The following is a 27,825-nucleotide window of genomic DNA, read 5'->3' as shown; positions in this document are numbered from 1 at the left end:
TACAACATAACACCACAACATATCAACAAACACAACTAGTTATACAACATAACACAACAACATATCAACAAACACAACTAGTTATACAACATAACACCACAACATATCAACAAACACAACTAGTTATACACCACAACACCATTACATATCAACAAACACAACTAGTTATACAACATAACACCACAACATATCAACAAACACAACTAGTTATACAACATAACACCACAACATATCAACAAACACAACTAGTTATACACCACAACACCATTACATATCAACAAACACAACTAGTTATACAACAAAACAACACAACATATCAACAAACAACTAGTTATACAACATAACACCACAACATATCAACAAACAACTAGTTATACAACATAACACCACAACATATCAACAAACACAACTAGTTATACAACATAACACCACAACATATCAACAAACACAACTAGTTATACAACATAACACCACAACATATCAACAAACACAACTAGTTATACAACAAAACACCACAACATATCAACAAACACAACTAGTTATACAACAAAACACCATAACATCAACAAACACAACTAGTTATACAACAAAACACCACAACATATCAACAAACAACTAGTTATACAACATAACACCACAACATATCAACAAACACAACTAGTTATACAACATAACACCACAACATATCAACAAACACAACAAGTTATACAACATAACACCACAACATATCAACAAACACAACTAGTTATACAACATAACACAACAACATATCAACAAACACAACTAGTTATACAACAAAACACCACAACATATCAACAAACACAACTAGTTATACAACATAACACCACAACATATCAACAAACACAACTAGTTATACAACAAAACACCACAACATATCAACAAACACAACTAGTTATACAACATAACACCACAACATATCAACAAACACAACTAGTTATACAACATAACACAACAACATATCAACGAACACAACTAGTTATACAACATAACACAACAACATATCAACAAACACAACAAGTTATACAACATAACACCACAACATATCAACAAACACAACTAGTTATACAACAAAACACCACAACATATCAACAAACACAACTAGTTATACAACATAACACCACAACATATCAACAAACACAACTAGTTATACAACATAACACCACAACATATCAACAAACACAACTAGTTATACACCACAACACCATTACATATCAACAAACACAACTAGTTATACAACATAACACCACAACATATCAACAAACACAACTAGTTATACACCACAACACCATTACATATCAACAAACACAACTAGTTATACAACAAAACACCACAACATATCAACAAACACAACTAGTTATACAACATAACACCACAACATATCAACAAACACAACTAGTTATACACCACAACACCATTACATATCAACAAACACAACTAGTTATACAACATAACACCACAACATATCAACAAACACAACTAGTTATACAACATAACACCACAACATATCAACAAACACAACTAGTTATACACCACAACACCATTACATATCAACAAACACAACTAGTTATACACCACAACACCATTACATATCAACAAACACAACTAGTTATACAACAAAACAACACAACATATCAACAAACAACTAGTTATACAACATAACACCACAACATATCAACAAACAACTAGTTATACAACATAACACCACAACATATCAACAAACAACTAGTTATACAACATAACACCACAACATATCAACAAACACAACTAGTTATACAACATAACACCACAACATATCAACAAACACAACTAGTTATACAACATAACACCACAACATATCAACAAACACAACTAGTTATACAACAAAACACCACAACATATCAACAAACAACTAGTTATACAACATAACACCACAACATATCAACAAACACAACTAGTTATACAACAAAACACCATAACATCAACAAACACAACTAGTTATTCAACATAACACCACAACGTATCAACAAACACAACTAGTTATACAACATAAAACCATTACATATCAACGGGTGGAAAAAGAACCGGGTGCGTTGCATTACATTTCACTGCATATATGTATGGAAGTATGTATATGTATGTGACAAATAAAAATCTTGAATCTTGAATCTTGAAGAACCATGCAGGTCGGTGCTTAAGTGAAGGTTTTATAAGAGTATTTACAAAGCCTCTCCAGGAGATTCAATATTACAATTTGCAAATCTGTCAATTTAAAAGTTGTTTTTGGAGGCTTAGGGTTTTCTTGTGCCTGTGTGTATTTTAGGAGTGTTACGATTCCTATTGGAAAATCCATGGAATTTAGCGTTGGATTTTCCACTTGGAAATCACAAGCAGGTTTACTTCCTGTGGTGGCCATACTGGACGGTCAACATCCAGCGTAAACAGATGCAGTGTGTGTGTGTGGTAGAGGCAGGTAGTCATTCACCTTCTACTGCTACCTGACCCTCTAGTAAAAAGAGTGTTATTCTGTAACTTTAAAGTAGTGTAGTAGTAGTAGTAACTAAAAAGTAGTGTAGTTTTGATGACGCTTTTAACTGTTTAGATGTGTTGTTTAAATCGTCTCATATGTTTGTTATTTATCATTTTGATAAAAAGTGTCCATCTTTACAAATCAAGACTATAATAAAACAACAACCTCACCCTCAGTGCTGGAAAAAAGACATTGAATCAAATCTGACCTTGAAATCAAAACTCAAATCTAACCATGGAATGTGTGTGTGAGTGTGTATGTGTGTGTGTGTGTGTGTGTATTTGTGTGTGTGTGTGTGTGTGTGTATGTTTGTATAGTGTACAGCACAACACAAGGTTATTTGGTACAATTAAATTCTTGGGGCATGACAGGCAATATAAAAAAGTAAGAGTCGATGTTACAAATACATGCAAGAAGTGGCCATGTATGTACATAAAATTAAAAAAAGAAAAATAATCCTAAAACAGAAATGAAAAAAAAATTGGAACATTGTAGCAGTTCCAACAGAAATAGGTCAGTGTACTGCACAAGACATGGATATAAATATAACGTGTACATGTGGTTGTGGTGATGTATATTTAATTGACAGATGTGACGACAGATGTTGCAGCTTGAGAAGCCTGATGGCCTGAGGGTAAAAAGTGTTGGTGAGGCTGATCGTCCGCGAACGTTCAGCAGACAGCAGCAGCCTGAACAGTCCGCAGCCTGAACAGTCCGCAGCCTGGGTGGCTGTCGTCCTTTATGACTTTCCTGAGGCGTCGTGTGCGGTAGATGCCTTGCTCGGAGGGAAGGCGGCGGCCGATGATGCGCTCCGCCGTCTTCACCGCCCTCTGGAGCGCCTGGCGATCGGCAGCGGAGCAGCTGCCGTACCAGGCGGTGATGCGGCCGGTAAGAAAGCCCCCCCCGGCTGTTGTTTCCTGTAGTCCATGATCATCTCTTTAGTCTTGCAGACGTTGAAAGAGAGGTTGTTATCCTGGCACCATGTTGCTAAGACGCTCAGCTCCTCTCTGTAGGAGATGTTGGAGATGAGACCTAGGATGGTGATGTTGTCCGCAGACTTCATGATGGAGTTGGTGTCGTGCATGGCCACACAGTCACGTGTGAACAGGGCGTACAGGAGGGGACAGAGTACCCAGCCCTGCGGCGGTCCGGTGCTCAGGGTCAGTGCAGAGGTTTCCCATTCTCACCGACTGGGGTCTGCCCGTCCCTGGATCAGGGAGAGGTTGAATATGGAGGTGAATACCTCCGCCAGGTGGTCGCCGCGCACTCTTAGGACATGGCCTGGAACACCCTCAGGCCCTGGAGACTTCCAAGGGTTTACTCTTTTAAGAGCTCTCCTCACATCAGCCGTAGACAGGAACAGAGTGCAGTCATCCTGGTCCTCCGCTAGCCTTGCAGCCGGGATGGTGTTGCTCGCCTTAAACCGTGCGTAGAAGGTGTTGAGCTCATCGGGAAGAGAGGCGGCTGGCTGGGCATCACTCCTGTTTCTCCCTTTATAGTCTACGCGGTCCACCCCACATGCATCTGGGGTTGGTACTGTGGTAGTCCGACTCCAGTTTGTCCCTGTAGGCTCTTTTGGCATCTCTGATGGCTTTCCGAAGGTCATATCTGGACATGGCCTCCATGTCCCCAGAGCTATAGGCGGAGGGCCGCGCTCTGAGCTTAGCACAGACATCACCATTCACCCAGGGCTTCTGGTTGGGGAAAGACCTTGACCCTCGGGACGATGTCATCAATGCACTTGGAGATATAGGCTGAGACACCAGTTTTCCTTGCTTTAATCGTTGTCTGTAGGTTGGTAGGAGAAGAATGGAGGTGTGATATGCCTTACCAAAGGCAGGGCGGGGGAGGGGTTTGTAGCTATCTCGTAGTTGTGAATAACAATGGTTGAGAGTCTGACCACCCCTCGTAGGAAAGTTGATATGCTGGTGATATTCAGGCAAAACCTTCCTCATATTAGCTCTGTTGAAGCCGCCACAAACAATAGAAGCTGCCTCAGGGTGAACGTTCTCCAGTCCATTGATTACTCCGTAAAGGTCCTCTAATGCGCACGTTTTGTCCACCTGCGGGGGGCATGTAGACTGCTGTGATTGTAGCCGAACTGAATTCCCGCGGGAGGTAGAAGGGACAGACTTTTATAGTTAAGAGCTCCAGGTCTGGAGAGCAGTGTTTTGAAAGTACCAATATATCCGAACCGCAGCGAGAGTTAACCATAATGCAGACCCCAACGCCTCTGCCTTTACCTGACTCCGTGCTTCTGTCGTGCCGGTAGATGGAATATTCAGCCGGAGTAACGGCAGAGTCTGGCACCTTGGTGCCCAGCCAGGTTTCTGTGAAGGCCAGCACACAGCAGTTCACGATGTCCCGCAGGAAGCTAATCCGTGCGTGTAGTTCCTCCATTTTATTGTCCAGGGACTGAACATTTGCCAGTAAAATGCTCGGTAGCGGCGGGTTGCAGTATCTCGTCCGAGATCTGCATAGAATTCCGGCACGTTTGCCTCTTCTCTTCCTCCTCTGCCGGCGTATTGGTAAACACAGCGGCGGCAGGACAAAGGGATCGCAGCACGTACTCCGGTAATTAAGTGTGGAACGGACGTCCAGGATTGCTTGTCGTTCACATCACCGCGTGCAAAAATAAGAACAATACAAATGATAATAAACACAAAACTAGTTGAACTATAGAGTTGAATGCGGAGCCATTACCAGTGCGTCCTTACTACGGCGCACCCGGGAGTAAAACGTGTGTGTGTGTGTGTGTGTGTGTGTGTGTGTGTGTGTGTGTGTGTGTGTGTGTGTGTGTGTGTGTGTGTGTGTGTGTGTGTGTGTATCACCTTGTTGCTTAGCTCCCTCAGGAAGCCCTGTGATTGGCTCTTCAGCCTGGGGGGCAGCAGGCTCCTCCAGGTGGCGCTGCAGGGCTGCAGGCTGAGCTGGTGGTGCAGCATCATGTCTACCAACCAGCCGTAGCGGCCCCCCGCCTCCTCAGGGTGCGACCCAGCCAGCGCCTCCTTCGCCTCCTGCAGGAGGTGCTGCTCCTCCACGGGGAGCTGCAGGGGAAAAAAAGAACAATAATCACATACACACACACACTAATATTTACAAGTCAAACGGGGACAGAGGAACAACAATGTGACATGATATGGAGGAGGTTCCAGGTTCCTCACACGCCGGGTTGGTAAACAGCGCTACCTGCCGCTCCCTGTGGACCAGCACCCACTCCGCCAGCCTCTCAGTGTCCCGGGTCCAGGCGCTTTGCTTCACCTGCTGCTCCACCTGCCACTCCCTCTCCCGCCTCCAGCTCTGGATCTCCACTGCAGGAGTGTGGAAGCTCAGGGCCGCCGCCGGGAAACCGTTACACAGAGCCGACAGCACCGCCCGCAGCTGGAGCTCTGTAACTACACCTGCTGAGCCAGCACTCACCTCCTGCTGCAGAAAGGAAGGGAGGAGACGAGGACAGGAGGGGAGCAGGGGAGGAAGAGAGGAGAGGAGAGGAAGAGAGGAGGGGAGGAGAGGAGAAGGAAGAGAGGAGAGGAGGGAGAAGGAGAGGAGAGGAAGAGAGGAGGGGAGAAGGAGGAGAGGAGGGAGAAGGAGGAGAGGAGGGAGAAGGAGAGGAGGGGAGGAGGGGAGGGGAGGAGAGGAAGCGAGCAGGGAGGGGAGGAGAAGAGGAAGCGAGGAGGGAGGGGAGGAGAAGAGGGAGGAGGGGAGGGGAGGAGGGAGGAGAGGAAGAGAGGATAGATAATAAAATGGTTTTACACCTAAATGAGTGGGTTGCCTGGGTTTTTAAACGCAGATAAACCTGCTCAAACGGGCGACTTCCGTCCTTTTTGTATTCCCTGGCACGTCACGTTTGAGTTCACCAACACGCCGGAAAAGGGGCGTGTCATGGTTCAAGTGTCATTTGGGAAAAAAACAGTTGAGGAGACAACTCAAAGAAACAACGACCTAAAACTTGGCAAAAGAAAGGGCTCGTCACCCGGCGACACAGTTCCCTTCCTTCCTACAAGGAGGAAGGTTGATACATCTGAAGTGGATGTGAAGGAGCCCTGCACAGCACTCTTCCGCTATAGGGACCGGCAGGAGGCGGTGCTGGAGTGGCCCGGAGCCCAGGGCGTGGCATCACAGGGAGTGGCATGGCGTCCCACGGAGTGGCATAGAGTCGCAGGGCGTGGCATAGCAGGGGTGGTGTGGCGTGGCATCGCAGGGCGTGGCGTGAAGTGGCAGGGTGTGGCGCAGGTAAAGGAGCCAAAATGAGCAACCCCGGTGTCCTGTTTACATCAGAACCATCGGTGGTGGACTCTATTGCAGAGTCAAAACCCGGGTTTTTTTCCCCCCCCTTTCTCAATGGTTACAAATACCAGATGTTAGCGGGTGCTACCGGCTTTGTTACCAGGTGTTTGGCGCAGTGGGAAAGGGTGATAATGACAAAAACACAAGTGGAGAGAGAGTGTGAAAGGTAAAGGTAAAAAATTATGTAAAGACAGTATCAGTGAGCTACCCCACACACACACACACACACACACACACACACACACACACACACACACACACACACACACAATCACCTGCAGGGGCGCGGTGGCGGAGGAGTGGAGGGCGGTGCTGGAGCTGAGGGTGTTGACTGACAGCTGAGCGGAGGAGCCGGGAGGAAGGGGGTGGAGAGGGATGAAGGCTCCGTCCACAGAGTGCCCCAGGCTACGCCCCGTGGGGCAGTGGAAGGCCAACGGAGGTGGGGACGAGAGAGAGAGGTGTCAGGAGAGGGTGAAGTGAAGGAATGGAAGGAAAGAAACAGCACACCTTTCAAAACAGAAGGTGTCGGAAGCAGCCTCCGCCTCAAACGACACCACCCGACAGCAACCGTTGCCCGGTCGCTCTGGGCCGCCACATTTGGGTCGTTGTCAACCACCCTGTGCCGCCTGGTTGCCCTGTGGTCAACCCCTTTACATGCGTTTAAAACGATAAAATAAGAGCTGTATACCTCCGTATGTTGAGAAAGTACAGGGGTGTGACATATGATGATGTCATCACCCCTGGTCCTTCATCTCCTGCATCATCACACCAGCTTTACAACACTGGGACGGATTATGATGGACTGTGATGTATGATTTATTTCACCTGACTGGGGTGAAAAGTGTAAAAGATCTATTTTTCCCTGTTTTGGAGTCATCTTGAAAAGGCAGCAAACATACGTGTCATGTCAACGTCAACTAGGACGTCAGGATAGTCGACTAGTCGATTAACCTGACGTCAACTAGGACGTCAGGGTCACGAGCCCAACCACAACCCCTGACACCACCAGAAAGCTCTGATGGATTCCGGTCATTTCATCATTCCAGTAGCTAACGCTCATTCCCATGGTTGTTCCCAGAACAGTGAAAGCAGGTTATTCAACTGACCGGCTGATCCTGCACCGTCCTGTTCTCCACCTCTGCTCAGGGAAGGTGGAGTCTGCAGGGAAACACACAGCGGTCAAAGTCTGCACAGTTTCATGACAACGTGACCCGGAACGTTCGGATAGCATCTGTTTATTGAGCTTCAAAACTATCCAGGATGACATCAAGGCATGGAGATGACATCATCAAGGCATGGAGATGGACTGACTACTCAAAATAAAATAAGTTCAGTCAGATAAGTCTATTTTATCAATAAATATGATCAATATTACTACTTGAAATCAAATTTCCTTTCATGATCAATAAGTAACAAGTGCAGCTGCTTTCATTGATATCTCAGTAATATAACATTTATTATGAAATCAAAAACAATTTAAATGGAAAGAAGGTGGAAATAAATAATGAAGTTTGTGGTGTTGCATGTCTTCATAATGACAACACAGAACTTAAATATCCAAGTAAACACCCAACTATGATGTGTCTCTGGCGTCAACGACATCATCCTTCAGAGGGGGCGGGGCTTAGCTCTAAATCCACCAAGGTGATTGGTCAGAGGGGGAGCTTTCAGATCGGGCTTCCTGTCGCAACGTGCCGAAGAGGGAATGAAGGGATCCACAGATTCATGACATTCCTCTTTATTTTACAGCACAAGTCATTGAAAAGCAGCTTGAAAGGATCATTTCAAGCTCCTTGAAACATCCCCTTCAACACCTTCCTGCTTAAAAAGCAGCACTTACCAGGTGAGGGAATGGCCGCAGCTTCATGATCGGGTTGCTCCGTCAGGTTAGCAGCTTCGTGTTCAGGTTGCTCCGTCAGGTGAGCGGTTCCATGTTCAGGTTGCTCCGTCAGGTGAGCAGCCATCAGGTCTCCTGTCCGTGTGGCAAAACTACACGACGCACATGTCACACAGCACGACAGCCTGAAAACACACACAGCTTAACAAAATGGACAAGACACACACACACCCACCCACACCCACACCCACCCACCTTGGGTAGGGCTGGAACATGGCCTTGTGTTTGGTTGAGGAGCTGCCTCTCACAGGGGCGCTGTTGAAGAAGACACGTTAGTGGCTCAGGGGGCGATGGCGTCCCAGCATGTACTGGGCTGCGGTGCAGTGCATGCTGGGACGCCATCTTGTTGGGAGGCAAATCCAAACACACGTGACCTGTGTCTTCATAATAGCTCAACCCACATATCGGTCATTATCTAACAGGTTTTACCACACACTTTGCACTTGGGTCAAGTCACGAGTCAAGTCATGAGTCACGAATCAAGTCGTGAGTCATGAGTCAAGTCATGAGTCAAGTCATGAGTCAAGAGTTGAGTCAAGAGTTGAGTCAAGAGTTGAGTCACGAGTCAAGTCATGAGTCATGTCATGAGTCATGAGTCAAGTCATGAGTTACGAGTCAAGTCATGGGTCAAGTCATGGGTCATGAGTCAAATCATGAGTCATGAGTCAAGAGTCAAGTCATGAGTCAAGTCATGAGTCAAGTCATGAGTCATGAGTCAAGTCACAAGTCAAGTCATGAGTCAAGTCACAAGTCAAGTCACGAGTCAAGTCATGAGTCACGAGTCAAGTCACGAGTCAAGTCATGAGTCTTGACTCGTGACTCATGAGTCAAGTCATGAGTCAAGTCATGAGTCACGAGTCATGAGTCACGAGTCGAGTCACGAGTCAAGTCATGAGTCACGAGTCATGTCATGAGTCACGAGTCAAGTCATGAGTCATGAGTCAAGTCACGAGTCAAGTCATGAGTCAAGTCACGAGTCAAGTCATGAGTCAAGTCATGAGTCAAGTCATGAGTCAAGTCACGAGTCAAGTCATGAGTCATGAGTCAAGTCATGAGTCATGAGTCAAGTCATGAGTCACGCGTCAAGTCATGAGTCATGAGTCAAGTCATGAGTCATGTCATGAGTCAAGTCATGAGTCATGAGTCACGAGTCAAGTCATGAGTCAAGTCATGAGTCACGAGTCAAGTCATGAGTCAAGTCATGAGTCAAGTCATGAGTCAAGTCATGAGTATTGACTCGTGACTCATGAGTCAAGTCATGAGTCAAGTCATGAGTCAAGAGTCGAGTCACGAGTGAAGTCACGAGTCAAGTCATGAGTCTTGACTCGTGACTCATGAGTCAAGTCATGAGTCACGAGTCATGAGTCACGAGTCAAGTCATGAGTCACGAGTCATGAGTCACGAGTCGAGTCACGAGTCAAGTCATAAGTCAAGTCACGAGTCATGTCATGAGTCACGAGTCAAGTCATGAGTCAAGTCATGAGTCATGAGTCAAGTCACGAGTCAAGTCATGAGTCAAGTCACGAGTCAAGTCACGAGTCATGTCATGAGTCAAGTCACGAGTCAAGTCATGAGTCAAGTCATGAGTCACGAGTCAAGTCATGAGTCAAGTCATGAGTCTTGACTCGTGACTCATGAGTCAAGTCATGAGTCACGAGTCAAGTCACGGGTCAATTAATGAGTCAAGTCATGAGTCAAGTCATGAGTCAAGTCACGAGTCATGTCATGAGTCACGAGTCAAGTCATGAGTCAAGAGTTGAGTCACGAGTCAAGTCATGAGTCATGTCATGAGTCATGAGTCAAGTCATGAGTTACGAGTCAAGTCATGGGTCAAGTCATGAGTCATGAGTCAAATCATGAGTCATGAGTCAAGAGTCAAGTCATGAGTCAAGTCATGAGTCAAGTCATGAGTCATGAGTCAAGTCACAAGTCAAGTCATGAGTCAAGTCACAAGTCAAGTCACGAGTCAAGTCATGAGTCACGAGTCAAGTCATGAGTCTTGACTCGTGACTCATGAGTCAAGTCATGAGTCAAGTCATGAGTCACGAGTCATGAGTCACGAGTCGAGTCACGAGTCAAGTCATGAGTCACGAGTCATGTCATGAGTCACGAGTCAAGTCATGAGTCAAGTCATGAGTCATGAGTCAAGTCACGAGTCAAGTCATGAGTCAAGTCACGAGTCAAGTCACGAGTCAAGTCACGAGTCAAGTCACGAGTCAAGTCATGAGTCAAGTCATGAGTCAAGTCATGAGTCAAGTCACGAGTCAATTCATGAGTCAAGTCATGAGTCAAGTCACGAGTCAAGTCACTAGTCATGTCATGAGTCACGAGTCAAGTCATGAGTCACAAGTCAAGTCACGAGTCAAGTCACGAGTCAAGTCATGAGTCATGAGTCAAGTCATGAGTCATGAGTCAAGTCATGAGTCAAGTCATGAGTCACGCGTCAAGTCATGAGTCATGAGTCAAGTCATGAGTCATGTCATGAGTCAAGTCATGAGTCACGAGTCAAGTCATGAGTCAAGTCATGAGTCAAGTCATGAGTCACGAGTCAAGTCATGAGTCAAGTCATGAGTCAAGTCATGAGTCAAGTCATGAGTATTGACTCGTGACTCATGAGTCAAGTCATGAGTCAAGTCATGAGTCAAGAGTCGAGTCACGAGTGAAGTCACGAGTCAAGTCATGAGTCAAGTCATGAGTCTTGACTCGTGACTCATGAGTCAAGTCATGAGTCACGAGTCATGAGTCACGAGTCAAGTCATGAGTCACGAGTCATGAGTCACGAGTCGAGTCACGAGTCACGAGTCAAGTCATAAGTCAAGTCACGAGTCATGTCATGAGTCACGAGTCAAGTCATGAGTCAAGTCATGAGTCATGAGTCAAGTCACGAGTCAAGTCATGAGTCAAGTCACGAGTCATGTCATGAGTCAAGTCACGAGTCAAGTCATGAGTCAAGTCATGAGTCACGAGTCAAGTCATGAGTCAAGTCATGAGTCTTGACTCGTGACTCATGAGTCAAGTCATGAGTCACGAGTCAAGTCACGGGTCAATTAATGAGTCAAGTCATGAGTCAAGTCACGAGTCATGTCATGAGTCACGAGTCAAGTCATGAGTCACGAGTCAAGTCACGAGTCAAGTCACGAGTCAAGTCATGAGTCATGAGTCAAGTCATGAGTCACGAGTCAAGTCATGAGTCAAGTCACGAGTCAAGTCCTGAGTCAACAATGAGTCAAGTCATGAGTCACGAGTCAAGTCATGGGTCAAGTTTTGAGTCATGAGTCAAGTCACGAGTCATGTCATGAGTCATGAGTCAAGTCATGAGTTACGAGTCAAGTCATGGGTCAAGTCATGAGTCATGAGTCAAATCATGAGTCATGAGTCAAGAGTCAAGTCAAGAGTCAAGTCATGAGTCAAGTCACAAGTCAAGTCATGAGTCAAGTCACAAGTCAAGTCACGAGTCAAGTCATGAGTCATGAGTCACGAGCCAAGTCATGAGTCAAGTCATGAGTCTTGACTCGTGACTCATGAGTCAAGTCATGAGTCACGAGTCATGAGTCACGAGTCAAGTCATGAGTCACGAGTCATGAGTCACGAGTCGAGTCACGAGTCAAGTCATGAGTCAAGTCACGAGTTATGTCATGAGTCACGAGTCAAGTCATGAGTCAAGTCATGAGTCATGAGTCAAGTCACGAGTCAAGTCATGAGTCAAGTCACGAGTCATGTCATGAGTCAAGTCACGAGTCAAGTCATGAGTCAAGTCATGAGTCACGAGTCAAGTCATGAGTCAAGTCATGAGTCTTGACTCGTGACTCATGAGTCAAGTCATGAGTCACGAGTCATGAGTCACGAGTCAAGTCATGAGTCAAGTCACGAGTTATGTCATGAGTCACGAGTCAAGTCATGAGTCAAGTCATGAGTCATGAGTCAAGTCACGAGTCAAGTCATGAGTCAAGTCACGAGTCATGTCATGAGTCAAGTCATGAGTCAAGTCATGAGTCACGAGTCAAGTCATGAGTCAAGTCATGAGTCTTGACTCGTGACTCATGAGTCAAGTCATGAGTCACGAGTCATGAGTCACGAGTCAAGTCATGAGTCACGAGTCGAGTCACGAGTCAAGTCATGAGTCAAGTCACGAGTCATGTCATGAGTCACGAGTAAAGTCATGAGTCAAGTCATGAGTCATGAGTCAAGTCACGAGTCAAGTCACGAGTCAAGTCACGAGTCAAGTCACGAGTCAAGTCATGAGTCATGAGTCAAGTCATGAGTCATGAGTCAAGTCATGAGTCAAGTCATGAGTCACGAGTCAAGTCACGAGTCATGAGTCAAGTCATGAGTCAAGTCATGAGTCAAGTCATGAGTCAAGTCACGAGTCATGTCATGAGTCACGAGTAAAGTCATGAGTCAAGTCATGAGTCATGAGTCAAGTCACGAGTCAAGTCACGAGTCAAGTCACGAGTCAAGTCACGAGTCAAGTCATGAGTCATGAGTCAAGTCATGAGTCATGAGTCACGAGTCAAGTCACGAGTCATGAGTCAAGTCATAAGTCAAGTCACGAGTCATGTCATGAGTCACGAGTCAAGTCATGAGTCAAGTCATGAGTCATGAGTCAAGTCACGAGTCAAGTCATGAGTCAAGTCACGAGTCATGTCATGAGTCAAGTCACGAGTCAAGTCATGAGTCAAGTCATGAGTCACGAGTCAAGTCATGAGTCAAGTCATGAGTCTTGACTCGTGACTCATGAGTCAAGTCATGAGTCACGAGTCAAGTCACGGGTCAATTAATGAGTCAAGTCATGAGTCAAGTCATGAGTCAAGTCACGAGTCATGTCATGAGTCACGAGTCAAGTCATGAGTCAAGAGTTGAGTCACGAGTCAAGTCATGAGTCATGTCATGAGTCATGAGTCAAGTCATGAGTTACGAGTCAAGTCATGGGTCAAGTCATGAGTCATGAGTCAAATCATGAGTCATGAGTCAAGAGTCAAGTCATGAGTCAAGTCATGAGTCAAGTCATGAGTCATGAGTCAAGTCACAAGTCAAGTCATGAGTCAAGTCACAAGTCAAGTCACGAGTCAAGTCATGAGTCACGAGTCAAGTCATGAGTCAAGTCATGAGTCTTGACTCGTGACTCATGAGTCAAGTCATGAGTCAAGTCATGAGTCACGAGTCATGAGTCACGAGTCGAGTCACGAGTCAAGTCATGAGTCACGAGTCATGTCATGAGTCACGAGTCAAGTCATGAGTCAAGTCATGAGTCATGAGTCAAGTCACGAGTCAAGTCATGAGTCAAGTCACGAGTCAAGTCACGAGTCAAGTCATGAGTCAAGTCATGAGTCAAGTCATGAGTCAAGTCATGAGTCAAGTCACGAGTCAATTCATGAGTCAAGTCATGAGTCAAGTCACGAGTCAAGTCACGAGTCATGTCATGAGTCACGAGTCATGTCATGAGTCACGAGTCAAGTCATGAGTCACAAGTCAAGTCACGAGTCAAGTCACGAGTCAAGTCATGAGTCATGAGTCAAGTCATGAGTCATGAGTCAAGTCATGAGTCAAGTCATGAGTCACGCGTCAAGTCATGAGTCATGAGTCAAGTCATGAGTCATGTCATGAGTCAAGTCATGAGTCACGAGTCAAGTCATGAGTCAAGTCATGAATCAAGTCATGAGTCACGAGTCAAGTCATGAGTCAAGTCATGAGTCAAGTCATGAGTATTGACTCGTGACTCATGAGTCAAGTCATGAGTCAAGTCATGAGTCAAGAGTCGAGTCACGAGTGAAGTCACGAGTCAAGTCATGAGTCAAGTCATGAGTCTTGACTCGTGACTCATGAGTCACGAGTCATGAGTCACGAGTCAAGTCATGAGTCACGAGTCATGAGTCACGAGTCAAGTCATGAGTCACGAGTCATGAGTCACGAGTCGAGTCACGAGTCACGAGTCAAGTCATAAGTCAAGTCACGAGTCATGTCATGAGTCACGAGTCAAGTCATGAGTCAAGTCATGAGTCATGAGTCAAGTCACGAGTCAAGTCATGAGTCAAGTCACGAGTCATGTCATGAGTCAAGTCACGAGTCAAGTCATGAGTCAAGTCATGAGTCACGAGTCAAGTCATGAGTCAAGTCATGAGTCTTGACTCGTGACTCATGAGTCAAGTCATGAGTCACGAGTCAAGTCACGGGTCAATTAATGAGTCAAGTCATGAGTCAAGTCATGAGTCAAGTCACGAGTCATGTCATGAGTCACGAGTCAAGTCATGAGTCACGAGTCAAGTCACGAGTCAAGTCACGAGTCAAGTCATGAGTCATGAGTCAAGTCATGAGTCACGAGTCAAGTCATGAGTCAAGTCACGAGTCAAGTCCTGAGTCAACAATGAGTCAAGTCATGAGTCACGAGTCAAGTCATGGGTCAAGTTTTGAGTCATGAGTCAAGTCACGAGTCATGTCATGAGTCATGAGTCAAGTCATGAGTTACGAGTCAAGTCATGGGTCAAGTCATGAGTCATGAGTCAAATCATGAGTCATGAGTCAAGAGTCAAGTCATGAGTCAAGTCATGAGTCAAGTCACAAGTCAAGTCATGAGTCAAGTCACAAGTCAAGTCACGAGTCAAGTCATGAGTCATGAGTCACGAGCCAAGTCATGAGTCAAGTCATGAGTCTTGACTCGTGACTCATGAGTCAAGTCATGAGTCACGAGTCATGAGTCACGAGTCAAGTCATGAGTCACGAGTCATGAGTCACGAGTCGAGTCACGAGTCAAGTCATGAGTCAAGTCACGAGTTATGTCATGAGTCACGAGTCAAGTCATGAGTCAAGTCATGAGTCATGAGTCAAGTCACGAGTCAAGTCATGAGTCAAGTCACGAGTCATGTCATGAGTCAAGTCACGAGTCAAAACATGAGTCAAGTCATGAGTCACGAGTCAAGTCATGAGTCAAGTCATGAGTCTTGACTCGTGACTCATGAGTCAAGTCATGAGTCACGAGTCATGAGTCACGAGTCAAGTCATGAGTCAAGTCACGAGTTATGTCATGAGTCACGAGTCAAGTCATGAGTCAAGTCATGAGTCATGAGTCAAGTCACGAGTCAAGTCATGAGTCAAGTCACGAGTCATGTCATGAGTCAAGTCACGAGTCAAGTCATGAGTCAAGTCATGAGTCACGAGTCAAGTCATGAGTCAAGTCATGAGTCTTGACTCGTGACTCATGAGTCAAGTCATGAGTCACGAGTCATGAGTCACGAGTCAAGTCATGAGTCACGAGTCGAGTCACGAGTCAAGTCATGAGTCAAGTCACGAGTCATGTCATGAGTCACGAGTAAAGTCATGAGTCAAGTCATGAGTCATGAGTCAAGTCACGAGTCAAGTCACGAGTCAAGTCACGAGTCAAGTCACGAGTCAAGTCATGAGTCATGAGTCAAGTCATGAGTCATGAGTCAAGTCATGAGTCAAGTCATGAGTCACGAGTCAAGTCACGAGTCATGAGTCAAGTCATGAGTCAAGTCATGAGTCAAGTCATGAGTCAAGTCACGAGTCATGTCATGAGTCACGAGTAAAGTCATGAGTCAAGTCATGAGTCATGAGTCAAGTCACGAGTCAAGTCACGAGTCAAGTCACGAGTCAAGTCACGAGTCAAGTCATGAGTCATGAGTCAAGTCATGAGTCATGAGTCACGAGTCAAGTCACGAGTCATGAGTCAAGTCATAAGTCAAGTCACGAGTCATGTCATGAGTCACGAGTCAAGTCATGAGTCAAGTCATGAGTCATGAGTCAAGTCACGAGTCAAGTCATGAGTCAAGTCACGAGTCATGTCATGAGTCAAGTCACGAGTCAAGTCATGAGTCAAGTCATGAGTCACGAGTCAAGTCATGAGTCAAGTCATGAGTCAAGTCACGAGTCAAGTCATGAGTCAAGTCATGAGTCACGAGTCAAGTCACGGGTCAATTAATGAGTCAAGTCATGAGTCAAGTCATGAGTCAAGTCACGAGTCATGTCATGAGTCACGAGTCAAGTCATGAGTCAAGAGTTGAGTCACGAGTCAAGTCATGAGTCATGTCATGAGTCAAGAGTCAAGTCATGAGTTACGAGTCAAGTCATGGGTCAAGTCATGAGTCATGAGTCAAATCATGAGTCATGAGTCAAGAGTCAAGTCATGAGTCAAGTCATGAGTCAAGTCATGAGTCATGAGTCAAGTCACAAGTCAAGTCATGAGTCAAGTCACAAGTCAAGTCACGAGTCAAGTCATGAGTCACGAGTCAAGTCATGAGTCAAGTCATGAGTCTTGACTCGTGACTCATGAGTCAAGTCATGAGTCAAGTCATGAGTCACGAGTCATGAGTCACGAGTCGAGTCACGAGTCAAGTCATGAGTCACGAGTCATGTCATGAGTCACGAGTCAAGTCATGAGTCAAGTCATGAGTCATGAGTCAAGTCACGAGTCAAGTCATGAGTCAAGTCACGAGTCAAGTCACGAGTCAAGTCATGAGTCAAGTCATGAGTCAAGTCACGAGTCAATTCATGAGTCAAGTCATGAGTCAAGTCACGAGTCAAGTCACGAGTCATGTCATGAGTCACGAGTCATGTCATGAGTCACGAGTCAAGTCATGAGTCACAAGTCAAGTCACGAGTCAAGTCACGAGTCAAGTCATGAGTCATGAGTCAAGTCATGAGTCATGAGTCAAGTCATGAGTCAAGTCATGAGTCACGCGTCAAGTCATGAGTCATGAGTCAAGTCATGAGTCATGTCATGAGTCAAGTCATGAGTCACGAGTCAAGTCATGAGTCAAGTCATGAGTCAAGTCATGAGTCACGAGTCAAGTCATGAGTCAAGTCATGAGTCAAGTCATGAGTCAAGTCATGAGTATTGACTCGTGACTCATGAGTCAAGTCATGAGTCAAGTCATGAGTCAAGAGTCGAGTCACGAGTGAAGTCACGAGTCAAGTCATGAGTCAAGTCATGAGTCTTGACTCGTGACTCATGAGTCAAGTCATGAGTCACGAGTCATGAGTCACGAGTCAAGTCATGAGTCACGAGTCATGAGTCACGAGTCGAGTCACGAGTCACGAGTCAAGTCATAAGTCAAGTCACGAGTCATGTCATGAGTCACGAGTCAAGTCATGAGTCAAGTCATGAGTCATGAGTCAAGTCACGAGTCAAGTCATGAGTCAAGTCACGAGTCATGTCATGAGTCAAGTCACGAGTCAAGTCATGAGTCAAGTCATGAGTCACGAGTCAAGTCATGAGTCTTGACTCGTGACTCATGAGTCAAGTCATGAGTCACGAGTCAAGTCACGGGTCAATTAATGAGTCAAGTCATGAGTCAAGTCATGAGTCAAGTCACGAGTCATGTCATGAGTCACGAGTCAAGTCATGAGTCACGAGTCAAGTCACGAGTCAAGTCACGAGTCAAGTCATGAGTCATGAGTCAAGTCATGAGTCACGAGTCAAGTCATGAGTCAAGTCACGAGTCAAGTCCTGAGTCAACAATGAGTCAAGTCATGAGTCACGAGTCAAGTCATGGGTCAAGTTTTGAGTCATGAGTCAAGTCACGAGTCATGTCATGAGTCATGAGTCAAGTCATGAGTTACGAGTCAAGTCATGGGTCAAGTCATGAGTCATGAGTCAAATCATGAGTCATGAGTCAAGAGTCAAGTCATGAGTCAAGTCATGAGTCAAGTCACAAGTCAAGTCATGAGTCAAGTCACAAGTCAAGTCACGAGTCAAGTCATGAGTCATGAGTCACGAGCCAAGTCATGAGTCAAGTCATGAGTCTTGACTCGTGACTCATGAGTCAAGTCATGAGTCACGAGTCATGAGTCACGAGTCAAGTCATGAGTCACGAGTCATGAGTCACGAGTCAAGTCATGAGTCACGAGTCATGAGTCACGAGTCGAGTCACGAGTCAAGTCATGAGTCAAGTCACGAGTTATGTCATGAGTCACGAGTCAAGTCATGAGTCAAGTCATGAGTCATGAGTCAAGTCACGAGTCAAGTCATGAGTCAAGTCACGAGTCAAGTCACGAGTCAAGTCACGAGTCAAGTCATGAGTCAAGTCATGAGTCACGAGTCAAGTCATGAGTCAAGTCATGAGTCTTGACTCGTGACTCATGAGTCAAGGCATGAGTCACGAGTCATGAGTCACGAGTCAAGTCATGAGTCAAGTCACGAGTTTTGTCATGAGTCACGAGTCAAGTCATGAGTCAAGTCATGAGTCATGAGTCAAGTCACGAGTCAAGTCATGAGTCAAGTCACGAGTCATGTCATGAGTCAAGTCACGAGTCAAGTCATGAGTCAAGTCATGAGTCACGAGTCAAGTCATGAGTCAAGTCATGAGTCTTGACTCGTGACTCATGAGTCAAGTCATGAGTCACGAGTCATGAGTCACGAGTCAAGTCATGAGTCACGAGTCGAGTCACGAGTCAAGTCATGAGTCAAGTCACGAGTCATGTCATGAGTCACGAGTAAAGTCATGAGTCAAGTCATGAGTCATGAGTCAAGTCACGAGTCAAGTCACGAGTCAAGTCACGAGTCAAGTCACGAGTCAAGTCATGAGTCATGAGTCAAGTCATGAGTCATGAGTCAAGTCATGAGTCAAGTCATGAGTCACGAGTCAAGTCACGAGTCATGAGTCAAGTCATGAGTCAAGTCATGAGTCAAGTCATGAGTCAAGTCACGAGTCATGTCATGAGTCACGAGTAAAGTCATGAGTCAAGTCATGAGTCATGAGTCAAGTCACGAGTCAAGTCACGAGTCAAGTCACGAGTCAAGTCATGAGTCATGAGTCAAGTCATGAGTCATGAGTCACGAGTCAAGTCACGAGTCATGAGTCAAGTCATGAGTCAAGTCACGAGTCAAGTCATGAGTCAAGTCACGAGTCATGTCATGAGTCAAGTCATGAGTCAAGTCATGAGTCTTGACTCGTGACTCATGAGTCAAGTCATGAGTCAAGTCATGAGTCTTGACTCGTGACTCATGAGTCAAGTCATGAGTCTTGACTCGTGACTCATGAGTCAAGTCATGAGTCAAGTCATGAGTCAAGAGTCGAGTCACGAGTCAAGTCATGAGTCAAGTCACGAGTCAAGTCACGAGTCAAGTCACGAGTCACGAGTCAAGTCATGAGTCAAGTCATGAGTCAAGTCACAAGTCAAGTCATGAGTCAAGTCATGAGTCATGAGTCAAGTCATGAGTCACGAGTCAAGTCATGAGTCATGATTCGAGTCATGAGTCAAGTCATTAGTCATTAGTCAAGTCACGAGTCATGTCATGAGTCATGAGTCAAGTCATTGGTCATGAGTCAAGTCATGGGTCAAGTCATGAGTCATGGGTCATGAGTCAAGTCATGAGTCATGGGTCATTGGTCATGAGTCGAGTCATGGGTCATGGGTCATGAGTCAAGTCATGAGTCATGGGTCATGAGTCAAGTCATGAGTCAAGAGTCGAGTCACGAGTCAAGTCATGAGTCAAGTCACGAGTCAAGTCACGAGTCAAGTCACGAGTCACGAGTCAAGTCATGAGTCAAGTCATGAGTCAAGTCACAAGTCAAGTCATGAGTCAAGTCATGAGTCATGAGTCAAGTCATGAGTCACGAGTCAAGTCATGAGTCATGATTCGAGTCATGAGTCAAGTCATTAGTCATTAGTCAAGTCACGAGTCATGTCATGAGTCATGAGTCAAGTCATTGGTCATGAGTCAAGTCATGGGTCAAGTCATGAGTCATGGGTCATGAGTCAAGTCATGAGTCATGGGTCATTGGTCATGAGTCGAGTCATGGGTCATGGGTCATGAGTCAAGTCATGAGTCATGGGTCATGAGTCAAGTCATGAGTCAAGTCATGAGTCAAGTCATGGGTCATGAGTCATGACTTGACTCATGAGTCATGGGTCATGGGTCATGAGTCCAGGGTCATGAGTCAAGTCATGAGTCAAATCATGGGTCAGACATGGGTGGTGTTCACCACCGTCACCTCGTCATGTGGTTGGCGGAGGCTCGGGAGCAGCAGGACACGTATCGACACAGCGAGCAGCGGAGCAGGGTGGAGAAGTGGAGGCTGACGTCTGTGACGTCCGACAGACACTCCACACAGCGCACACTGCTGCAAAGACACACGTCAGTACATGTCCCACGTCAGCCCTAGAGATGACCTGGATGTGCAGGTGGTGCTTGTACCTCTTTCCACAGAGGGTGGAGGGCATCAGGCCTGGGTTCTGTACGGCCCACCTGACGGGGGGAGGAGCGGGGGGCTCGTCCAGCACCTGGAACACACCAAAGGGGTTCTAAGTAGAGATCAGGTGGAGGCAGCTCCTTTGCTCCCTGTGCAGAACCAGACCGACCTTGGATGTGGAGGGTGGAGGACTGGAGGGCTCTCCATCTCTTTCACCACCTTCTACCACAGAATAGGTCCTGACCGTCACCTACACAGACAGACAGACAGACAGACAGACAGACAGACAGGATTCCTACCTTAGATGGAGGATCACATTCCGTCCAAGCCAAACCAGTAAGTAATGAGTTTACATTTGGGTGGAGGTGGGTGGAACAGGATGTTAAACTCAACTCCAACAGTAGAAACACAAACAATCATCAATATCCAAAATGCCCTGAGCTTACACACACACACACACCTTGGTTCCCGGTGGGAGGCCCTCCAGGCGGGGGGGCTTGATGTGTGTTTTGTGGTGTGTTGTTTTGTGTTGTCTCCGTTCGCTGTGATGCAGGAAGTGAAGACGACACTTGTTACAGCTGAACACCAGCTTCCTCTGAAAACACACACCAGCACGCATTACTATTCCACTACTACTGCTGCTTTACCTGACGTTACCATTACTATTCCACTACTACTGCTGCTTTACCTGACGTTACCATTACTATTCCACTACTACTGCTGCTTTACCTGACGTTACCATTACTATTCCACTACTACTGCTGCTTTACCTGAAGTTACCATTACTATTCCACTACTACTGCTGCTTTACCTGACGTTACCATTACTATTCCACTACTACTGCTGCTTTACCTGAAGTTACCATTACTATTCCACTACTACTGCTGCTTTACCTGACGTTACCATTACTATTCCACTACTACTGCTGCTTTACCTGACGTTACCATTACTATTCCACTACTACTGCTGCTTTACCTGACGTTACCATTACTATTCCACTACTACTGCTGCTTTACCTGACGTTACCATTACTATTCCACTACTACTGCTGCTTTACCTGACGTTACCATTACTATTCCACTTCTACTGCTGCTTTACCTGAAGTTACCATTACTATTCCACTACTACTGCTGCTTTACCTGACGTTACCATTACTATTCCACTACTACTGCTGCTTTACCTGACGTTACCATTACTATTCCACTACTACTGCTGCTTTACCTGACGTTACCATTACTATTCCACTACTACTGCTGCTTTACCTGACGTTACCATTACTATTCCACTACTACTGCTGCTTTACCTGACGTTACCATTACTATTCCACTACTACTGCTGCTTTACCTGAAGTTACCATTACTATTCCACTACTACTGCTGCTTTACCTGACGTTACCATTACTATTCCACTACTACTGCTGCTTTACCTGACGTTACCATTACTATTCCACTACTACTGCTGCTTTACCTGAAGTTACCATTACTATTCCACTACTACTGCTGCTTTACCTGAAGTTATCATTACTATTCCACTACTACTGCTGCTTTACCTGAAGTTACCATCACTATTCCACTACAACTGCTGCTTTACCTGAAGTTATCATTACTATTCCACTACTACTGCTGCTTTACCTGAAGTTACCATTACTATTCCACTACTACTGCTGCTTTACCTGAAGTTACCATTACTATTCCACTACTACTGCTGCTTTACCTGACGTTACCATTACTATTCCACTACTACTGCTGCTTTACCTGACGTTACCATTACTATTCCACTACTACTGCTGCTTTACCTGACGTTACCATTACTATTCCACTACTACTGCTGCTTTACCTGACGTTACCATTACTATTCCACTACTACTGCTGCTTTACCTGAAGTTACCATTACTATTCCACTACTACTGCTGCTTTACCTGACGTTACCATTACTATTCCACTACTACTGCTGCTTTACCTGACGTTACCATTACTATTCCACTACTACTGCTGCTTTACCTGACGTTACCATTACTATTCCACTACTACTGCTGCTTTACCTGACGTTACCATTACTATTCCACTACTACTGCTGCTTTACCTGAAGTTACCATTACTATTCCACTACTACTGCTGCTTTACCTGACGTTACCATTACTATTCCACTACTACTGCTTTACCTGACATTACCATTACTATTCCACTACTACTGCTGCTTTACCTGAAGTTATCATTACTATTCCACTACTACTGCTGCTTTACCTGAAGTTACCATCACTATTCCACTACAACTGCTGCTTTACCTGAAGTTATCATTACTATTCCACTACTACTGCTTTACCTGACGTTACCATTACTATTCCACTACTACTGCTGCTTTACCTGACGTTACCATTACTATTCCAATACTGCTGCTGCTTTACCTGATGTTACCGTTACTATTCCACTACTACTGCTTTACCTGAAGTTACCATTACTATTCCACTACTACTGCTGCTTTACCTGACGTTACCATTACTATTCCACTACTACTGCTTTACCTGACATTACCATTACTATTCCACTACTGCTTGACCTGACGTACCATTACTATTCCGCTACTACTGCTTTACCTGGCGTTATCATTACTATTCCACTACTACTGCTTTACCTGACGTATCATTACTATTCCACTACTACTGCTTTACCTGACGTACCACTACTATTCCACTACTACTGCTTTACCTGATGTTATCATTACTATTCCACTACTACTGCTTTACCTGACGTACCATTACTATTCCACTACTACTGCTGCTTTACCTGAAGTTACCATTACTATTCCACTACTACTGCTGCTTTACCTGACGTTACCATTACTATTCCACTACTACTGCTGCTTTACCTGACGTTACCATTACTATTCCACTACTACTGCTGCTTTACCTGACGTTACCATTACTATTCCACTACTACTGCTGCTTTACCTGACGTTACCATTACTATTCCACTACTACTGCTGCTTTACCTGAAGTTACCATTACTATTCCACTACTACTGCTGCTTTACCTGACGTTACCATTACTATTCCACTACTACTGCTTTACCTGACATTACCATTACTATTCCACTACTACTGCTGCTTTACCTGAAGTTATCATTACTATTCCACTACTACTGCTGCTTTACCTGAAGTTACCATCACTATTCCACTACAACTGCTGCTTTACCTGAAGTTATCATTACTATTCCACTACTACTGCTTTACCTGACGTTACCATTACTATTCCACTACTACTGCTGCTTTACCTGACGTTACCATTACTATTCCAATACTGCTGCTGCTTTACCTGATGTTACCGTTACTATTCCACTACTACTGCTTTACCTGAAGTTACCATTACTATTCCACTACTACTGCTGCTTTACCTGACGTTACCATTACTATTCCACTACTACTGCTTTACCTGACATTACCATTACTATTCCACTACTGCTTGACCTGACGTACCATTACTATTCCGCTACTACTGCTTTACCTGGCGTTATCATTACTATTCCACTACTACTGCTTTACCTGACGTATCATTACTATTCCACTACTACTGCTTTACCTGACGTACCACTACTATTCCACTACTACTGCTTTACCTGATGTTATCATTACTATTCCACTACTACTGCTTTACCTGACGTACCATTACTATTCCACTACTACTGTTTTATTGTTGTCGTTTGTTGTTGTCCCTTGCTGTTGTTTTTCTTGTTATTATTGCTGGTTCAGTCTTATTTGGCACTTACTTTGTCCTAGCTGGTTCAGGGTAGTACCGGCATATCTGCTGCTAACTGCTCAGCCATCAGCAAGGGTGTGAGCCAAGCAACTCCCTCTAATCAGTAAACCCTTTGTCTAACTTTCTGGGCGTGTCCTCCTTCCGCTGGACAGGGATAAATACCCTGCACTACAAACTAACTCTGAGTCGAGCTCTAGTGCTGAGGTTGCTGTGTAGTGTATCACTGCTCGTATTGTAATATTGCAACTTGGACTACTGGTTTGACTCTGCACATTTCACTGCTATTTGCTGATCTGCCAACAAGCTTGTGTTCCAGACACACCCCCTATTCAGGTAAGTCCTCTCTTATGTGGGCGTGCTCTTAGCCAGGTGCAACCCTAATCACACGAGCAGCTGTATTCTATCACCTATTTATGCTCCTGCCCTTGAAGCGTTAGCTTCAAGCGTTGGCCCATTTGTAGTCGCTGTTGTGTAAAGACGCACGTCTACCTCTGCACGTCAACCGAAGCAAGGACACCGAACAAGGCAAACCTGCCTTCTTTCTCTCACTCCATACAAAATGTGCTACTACCGCATCACTACAACTTCAAGGTCACCCAGAAAGCCTCGTTATACCATACGCCGATGCAATCCGGGTAACCTCAGGTCCCTGCAGCAAACATCTTCTGCAAAGACCTCCTTCTCTGTTGGCTTGTGGAATTGTCGATCTGCAGTTAACAAGGCAGACTTCATTTCTGGTCATGCCAACCACCTCTCCTTGGAGCTCCTTGCTCTCACTGAGACATGGATTAAACCGGAAGATAGCGCAACCCCGGCTGCACTCTCCACTAACTACTCATTCTCCCTTTTTTCTACTTTTTATTTTATTTTATTTTATTTTATTTTATTTTAGTACTTTTTCCTAGGACTTCTTGTGTGCTATCACCGGGTGCGTTGCATTACATTTCACTGCATATATGTATGGAAGTATGTATATGTATGTGACAAATAAAAATCTTGAATCTTGAATCTTGAATCCCACACATCCAGACCATCTGGCCGTGGTGGTGGGACTGGCCTGCTAATTTCCAACACATGGAAATTTAATCCACTGCTGCCTTTAAACAACTTTGCCCCCTTTGAATATCACGCCGTCTTGGTGACTGCTCCGGTGAAAGCCTATGTGGTCGTCATCTACCGTCCACCAGGACAACTAGGTGACTTCCTACATGAGCTTGACACCCTGCTGTCATCAATCCCTGAGCACGAGTGTCCCATGCTCGTCCTCGGAGACATGAACATCCACTTGGACAGTGCGAGCTCGGCTGACTTCCTGTCTTTGGTTCGCTCGTTCGACCTAAGACAGGTCCCGACTCCACCGACTCACAAGGCTGGCAAAGAGCTTGATCTCATTCTTGCTCGGAGCTGTACCACCGACAACCTATGGGTCACTCCTCTTCATCTCTCTGACCACTTCTTCATCCACTTCAATGTCCAGCTACCAAAACAACCCCCCACCTCCCCACCCATGGTTACTATCCGACTCCCTCTGCTCCACCTTGAGCTCATGTCTGGAGCCTGTGTCCACTATCCACCAGACCTGCTCGTTCAACCCAGTCGCACCCTTGGCTGACTGACACCATCCGGACAACGCGCACTGACCTCAGAGCAGCCGAGAGGAAATGGCACAAATCCAAAACAACTGAAGATCTTGCTAGCTACCAGACACTGCTGTCCTCCTTCTCTTCCAGCATCACTGCGTCAAAGAAGACCTTCTTCAACGATTGGATCAACGGTGCCACAGACACACGTAAGTTATTCACCACCTTCAAGTCTCTGCTTTACCCTCCACCACCTCCCCCAGCTACTAACCTCACTGCTGACTGCCTTGCCTCCTTTTTTACTAACAAAGTGGCAGCCATCAGCAGCCAATTCACTAAACAACTTACTCACAACCTGTCTTCTCCAGCCCAAGGCTCATCGTTCCCTGGTTTCACTCCCCTCGCTGAAAGTGAGGTATCTAAACTACTAACATGTAGCCATCCTACTACCTGTCCGCTAGATCCGATCCCATCCAACCTCCTTCAAGCCATATCACCGACTATCACCCCGGCAATCACACATGTGATTAATTCTTCCCTAACTTCCGGCACTTTCCCTTCCGCTTTCAAAGCGGCTCGGGTCGCACCACTGCTCAAAAAACCCTCACTCGATCCCAATCAAGTAGAAAACTATCGGCCGGTCTCACTCCTCCCATTCCTTTCCAAACCTTAGAGGGGGCGGTCTCTAGACAGGCTACAGAGTACCTGTCAAGAAACAACCTTCTTGATACACTTCAATCTGGCTTCAAAAGTGGTCACTCCACCGAAACAGCCCTGTTGTCTGTGACAGAGGCCTTAAAAACTGCTAGAGCTGCTGCCAAATCCTCGGTTCTCATTCTGCTTGACTTATCAGCTGCTTTTGACACTGTCAATCACAGCATACTCCTGTCCATACTCTCAAGCATGGGCATAACGGGCAGTGCACTTTCCTGGTTGGAATCTTACCTCACTGGGCGCTCGTTCAGTGTGACATGGCGAGGCCAGCTGTCTGTGCCTCACAACCTCACCACAGGGGTGCCCCAAGGCTCGGTGCTAGGACCCCTCCTCTTTGCCATATACACCACCTCACTGGGCCCGATCATCCGCTCACATGGCTTTTCATATCACTGCTATGCGGATGATACTCAACTCTATCTGTCCTTCCCGCCCGACGACCCTACTGTCTCGACGCAGATCTCGGATTGTCTCGCTGACATATCCACATGGATGAAGGATTATCATCTTCAACTAAATCTGGCGAAAACGGAACTGCTGGTCTTCCCGGCCAAACAAGGTATTTATCACAACATTGATATTAAAATCGACTCTCTATCTCTTGTTCCTACCAAGGCTGCAAGGAATCTTGGTGTTATTATGACTGACCAACTGACATTCTCGGACCATGTTGCTGCCGTCTCCCGGTCCTGCCGCTTCGCACTACTCAACATCCGAAAGGTCAGGCCGTACCTGACCCAATATGCCACTCAACTGCTGGTACAAACCTTGGTGATGTCCCGTCTCGACTACTGCAACGCCCTCTTAACAGGCTTGAGGCCTGTGCGGTGAAGCCACTTCAGATGATACAGAATGCGGCGGCGCGACTGGTGTTCAACCAGCCAAAGAGGGCACATGTCACTCCGCTGCTCATCGAGCTCCACTGG

General features: G+C 45.7%; 1 protein-coding gene across 5 annotated transcripts in view; it reads right to left on the bottom strand.

Annotated features, from left to right (window-relative positions):
* The window catches only part of pogza (pogo transposable element derived with ZNF domain a), a 60,035-nt gene that overhangs the window by 4,644 nt on the left and 27,566 nt on the right, over positions 1-27,825 (bottom strand). For 2 of the 5 annotated variants that reach the window (XM_080001516.1, XM_080001520.1), the window contains exons 12-21: positions 21,315-21,449; positions 21,024-21,104; positions 20,860-20,945; positions 20,657-20,785; positions 8,904-8,963; positions 8,652-8,833; positions 7,918-7,969; positions 7,087-7,216; positions 5,714-5,950; positions 5,359-5,571 (exon numbers count right to left, since the gene is read on the bottom strand). In XM_080001516.1, the coding sequence (XP_079857642.1) occupies positions 5,359-5,571; positions 5,714-5,950; positions 7,087-7,216; positions 7,918-7,969; positions 8,652-8,833; positions 8,904-8,963; positions 20,657-20,785; positions 20,860-20,945; positions 21,024-21,104; positions 21,315-21,449 (1,305 nt within the window). The remainder of the gene's footprint in view (positions 1-5,358; positions 5,572-5,713; positions 5,951-7,086; positions 7,217-7,917; positions 7,970-8,651; positions 8,834-8,903; positions 8,964-20,656; positions 20,786-20,859; positions 20,946-21,023; positions 21,105-21,314; positions 21,450-27,825) is intronic. The other 3 variants (XM_080001519.1, XM_080001517.1, XM_080001518.1) reach the window with 3 other exon arrangements.

The sequence above is a fragment of the Zeus faber genome (assembly GCF_960531495.2).
Source record: "Zeus faber genome assembly, chromosome: 1".
NCBI classification, from domain to species: Eukaryota; Metazoa; Chordata; class Actinopteri; order Zeiformes; family Zeidae; genus Zeus; species Zeus faber.
This window is presented reverse-complemented; position numbering and strand designations above follow the sequence as displayed.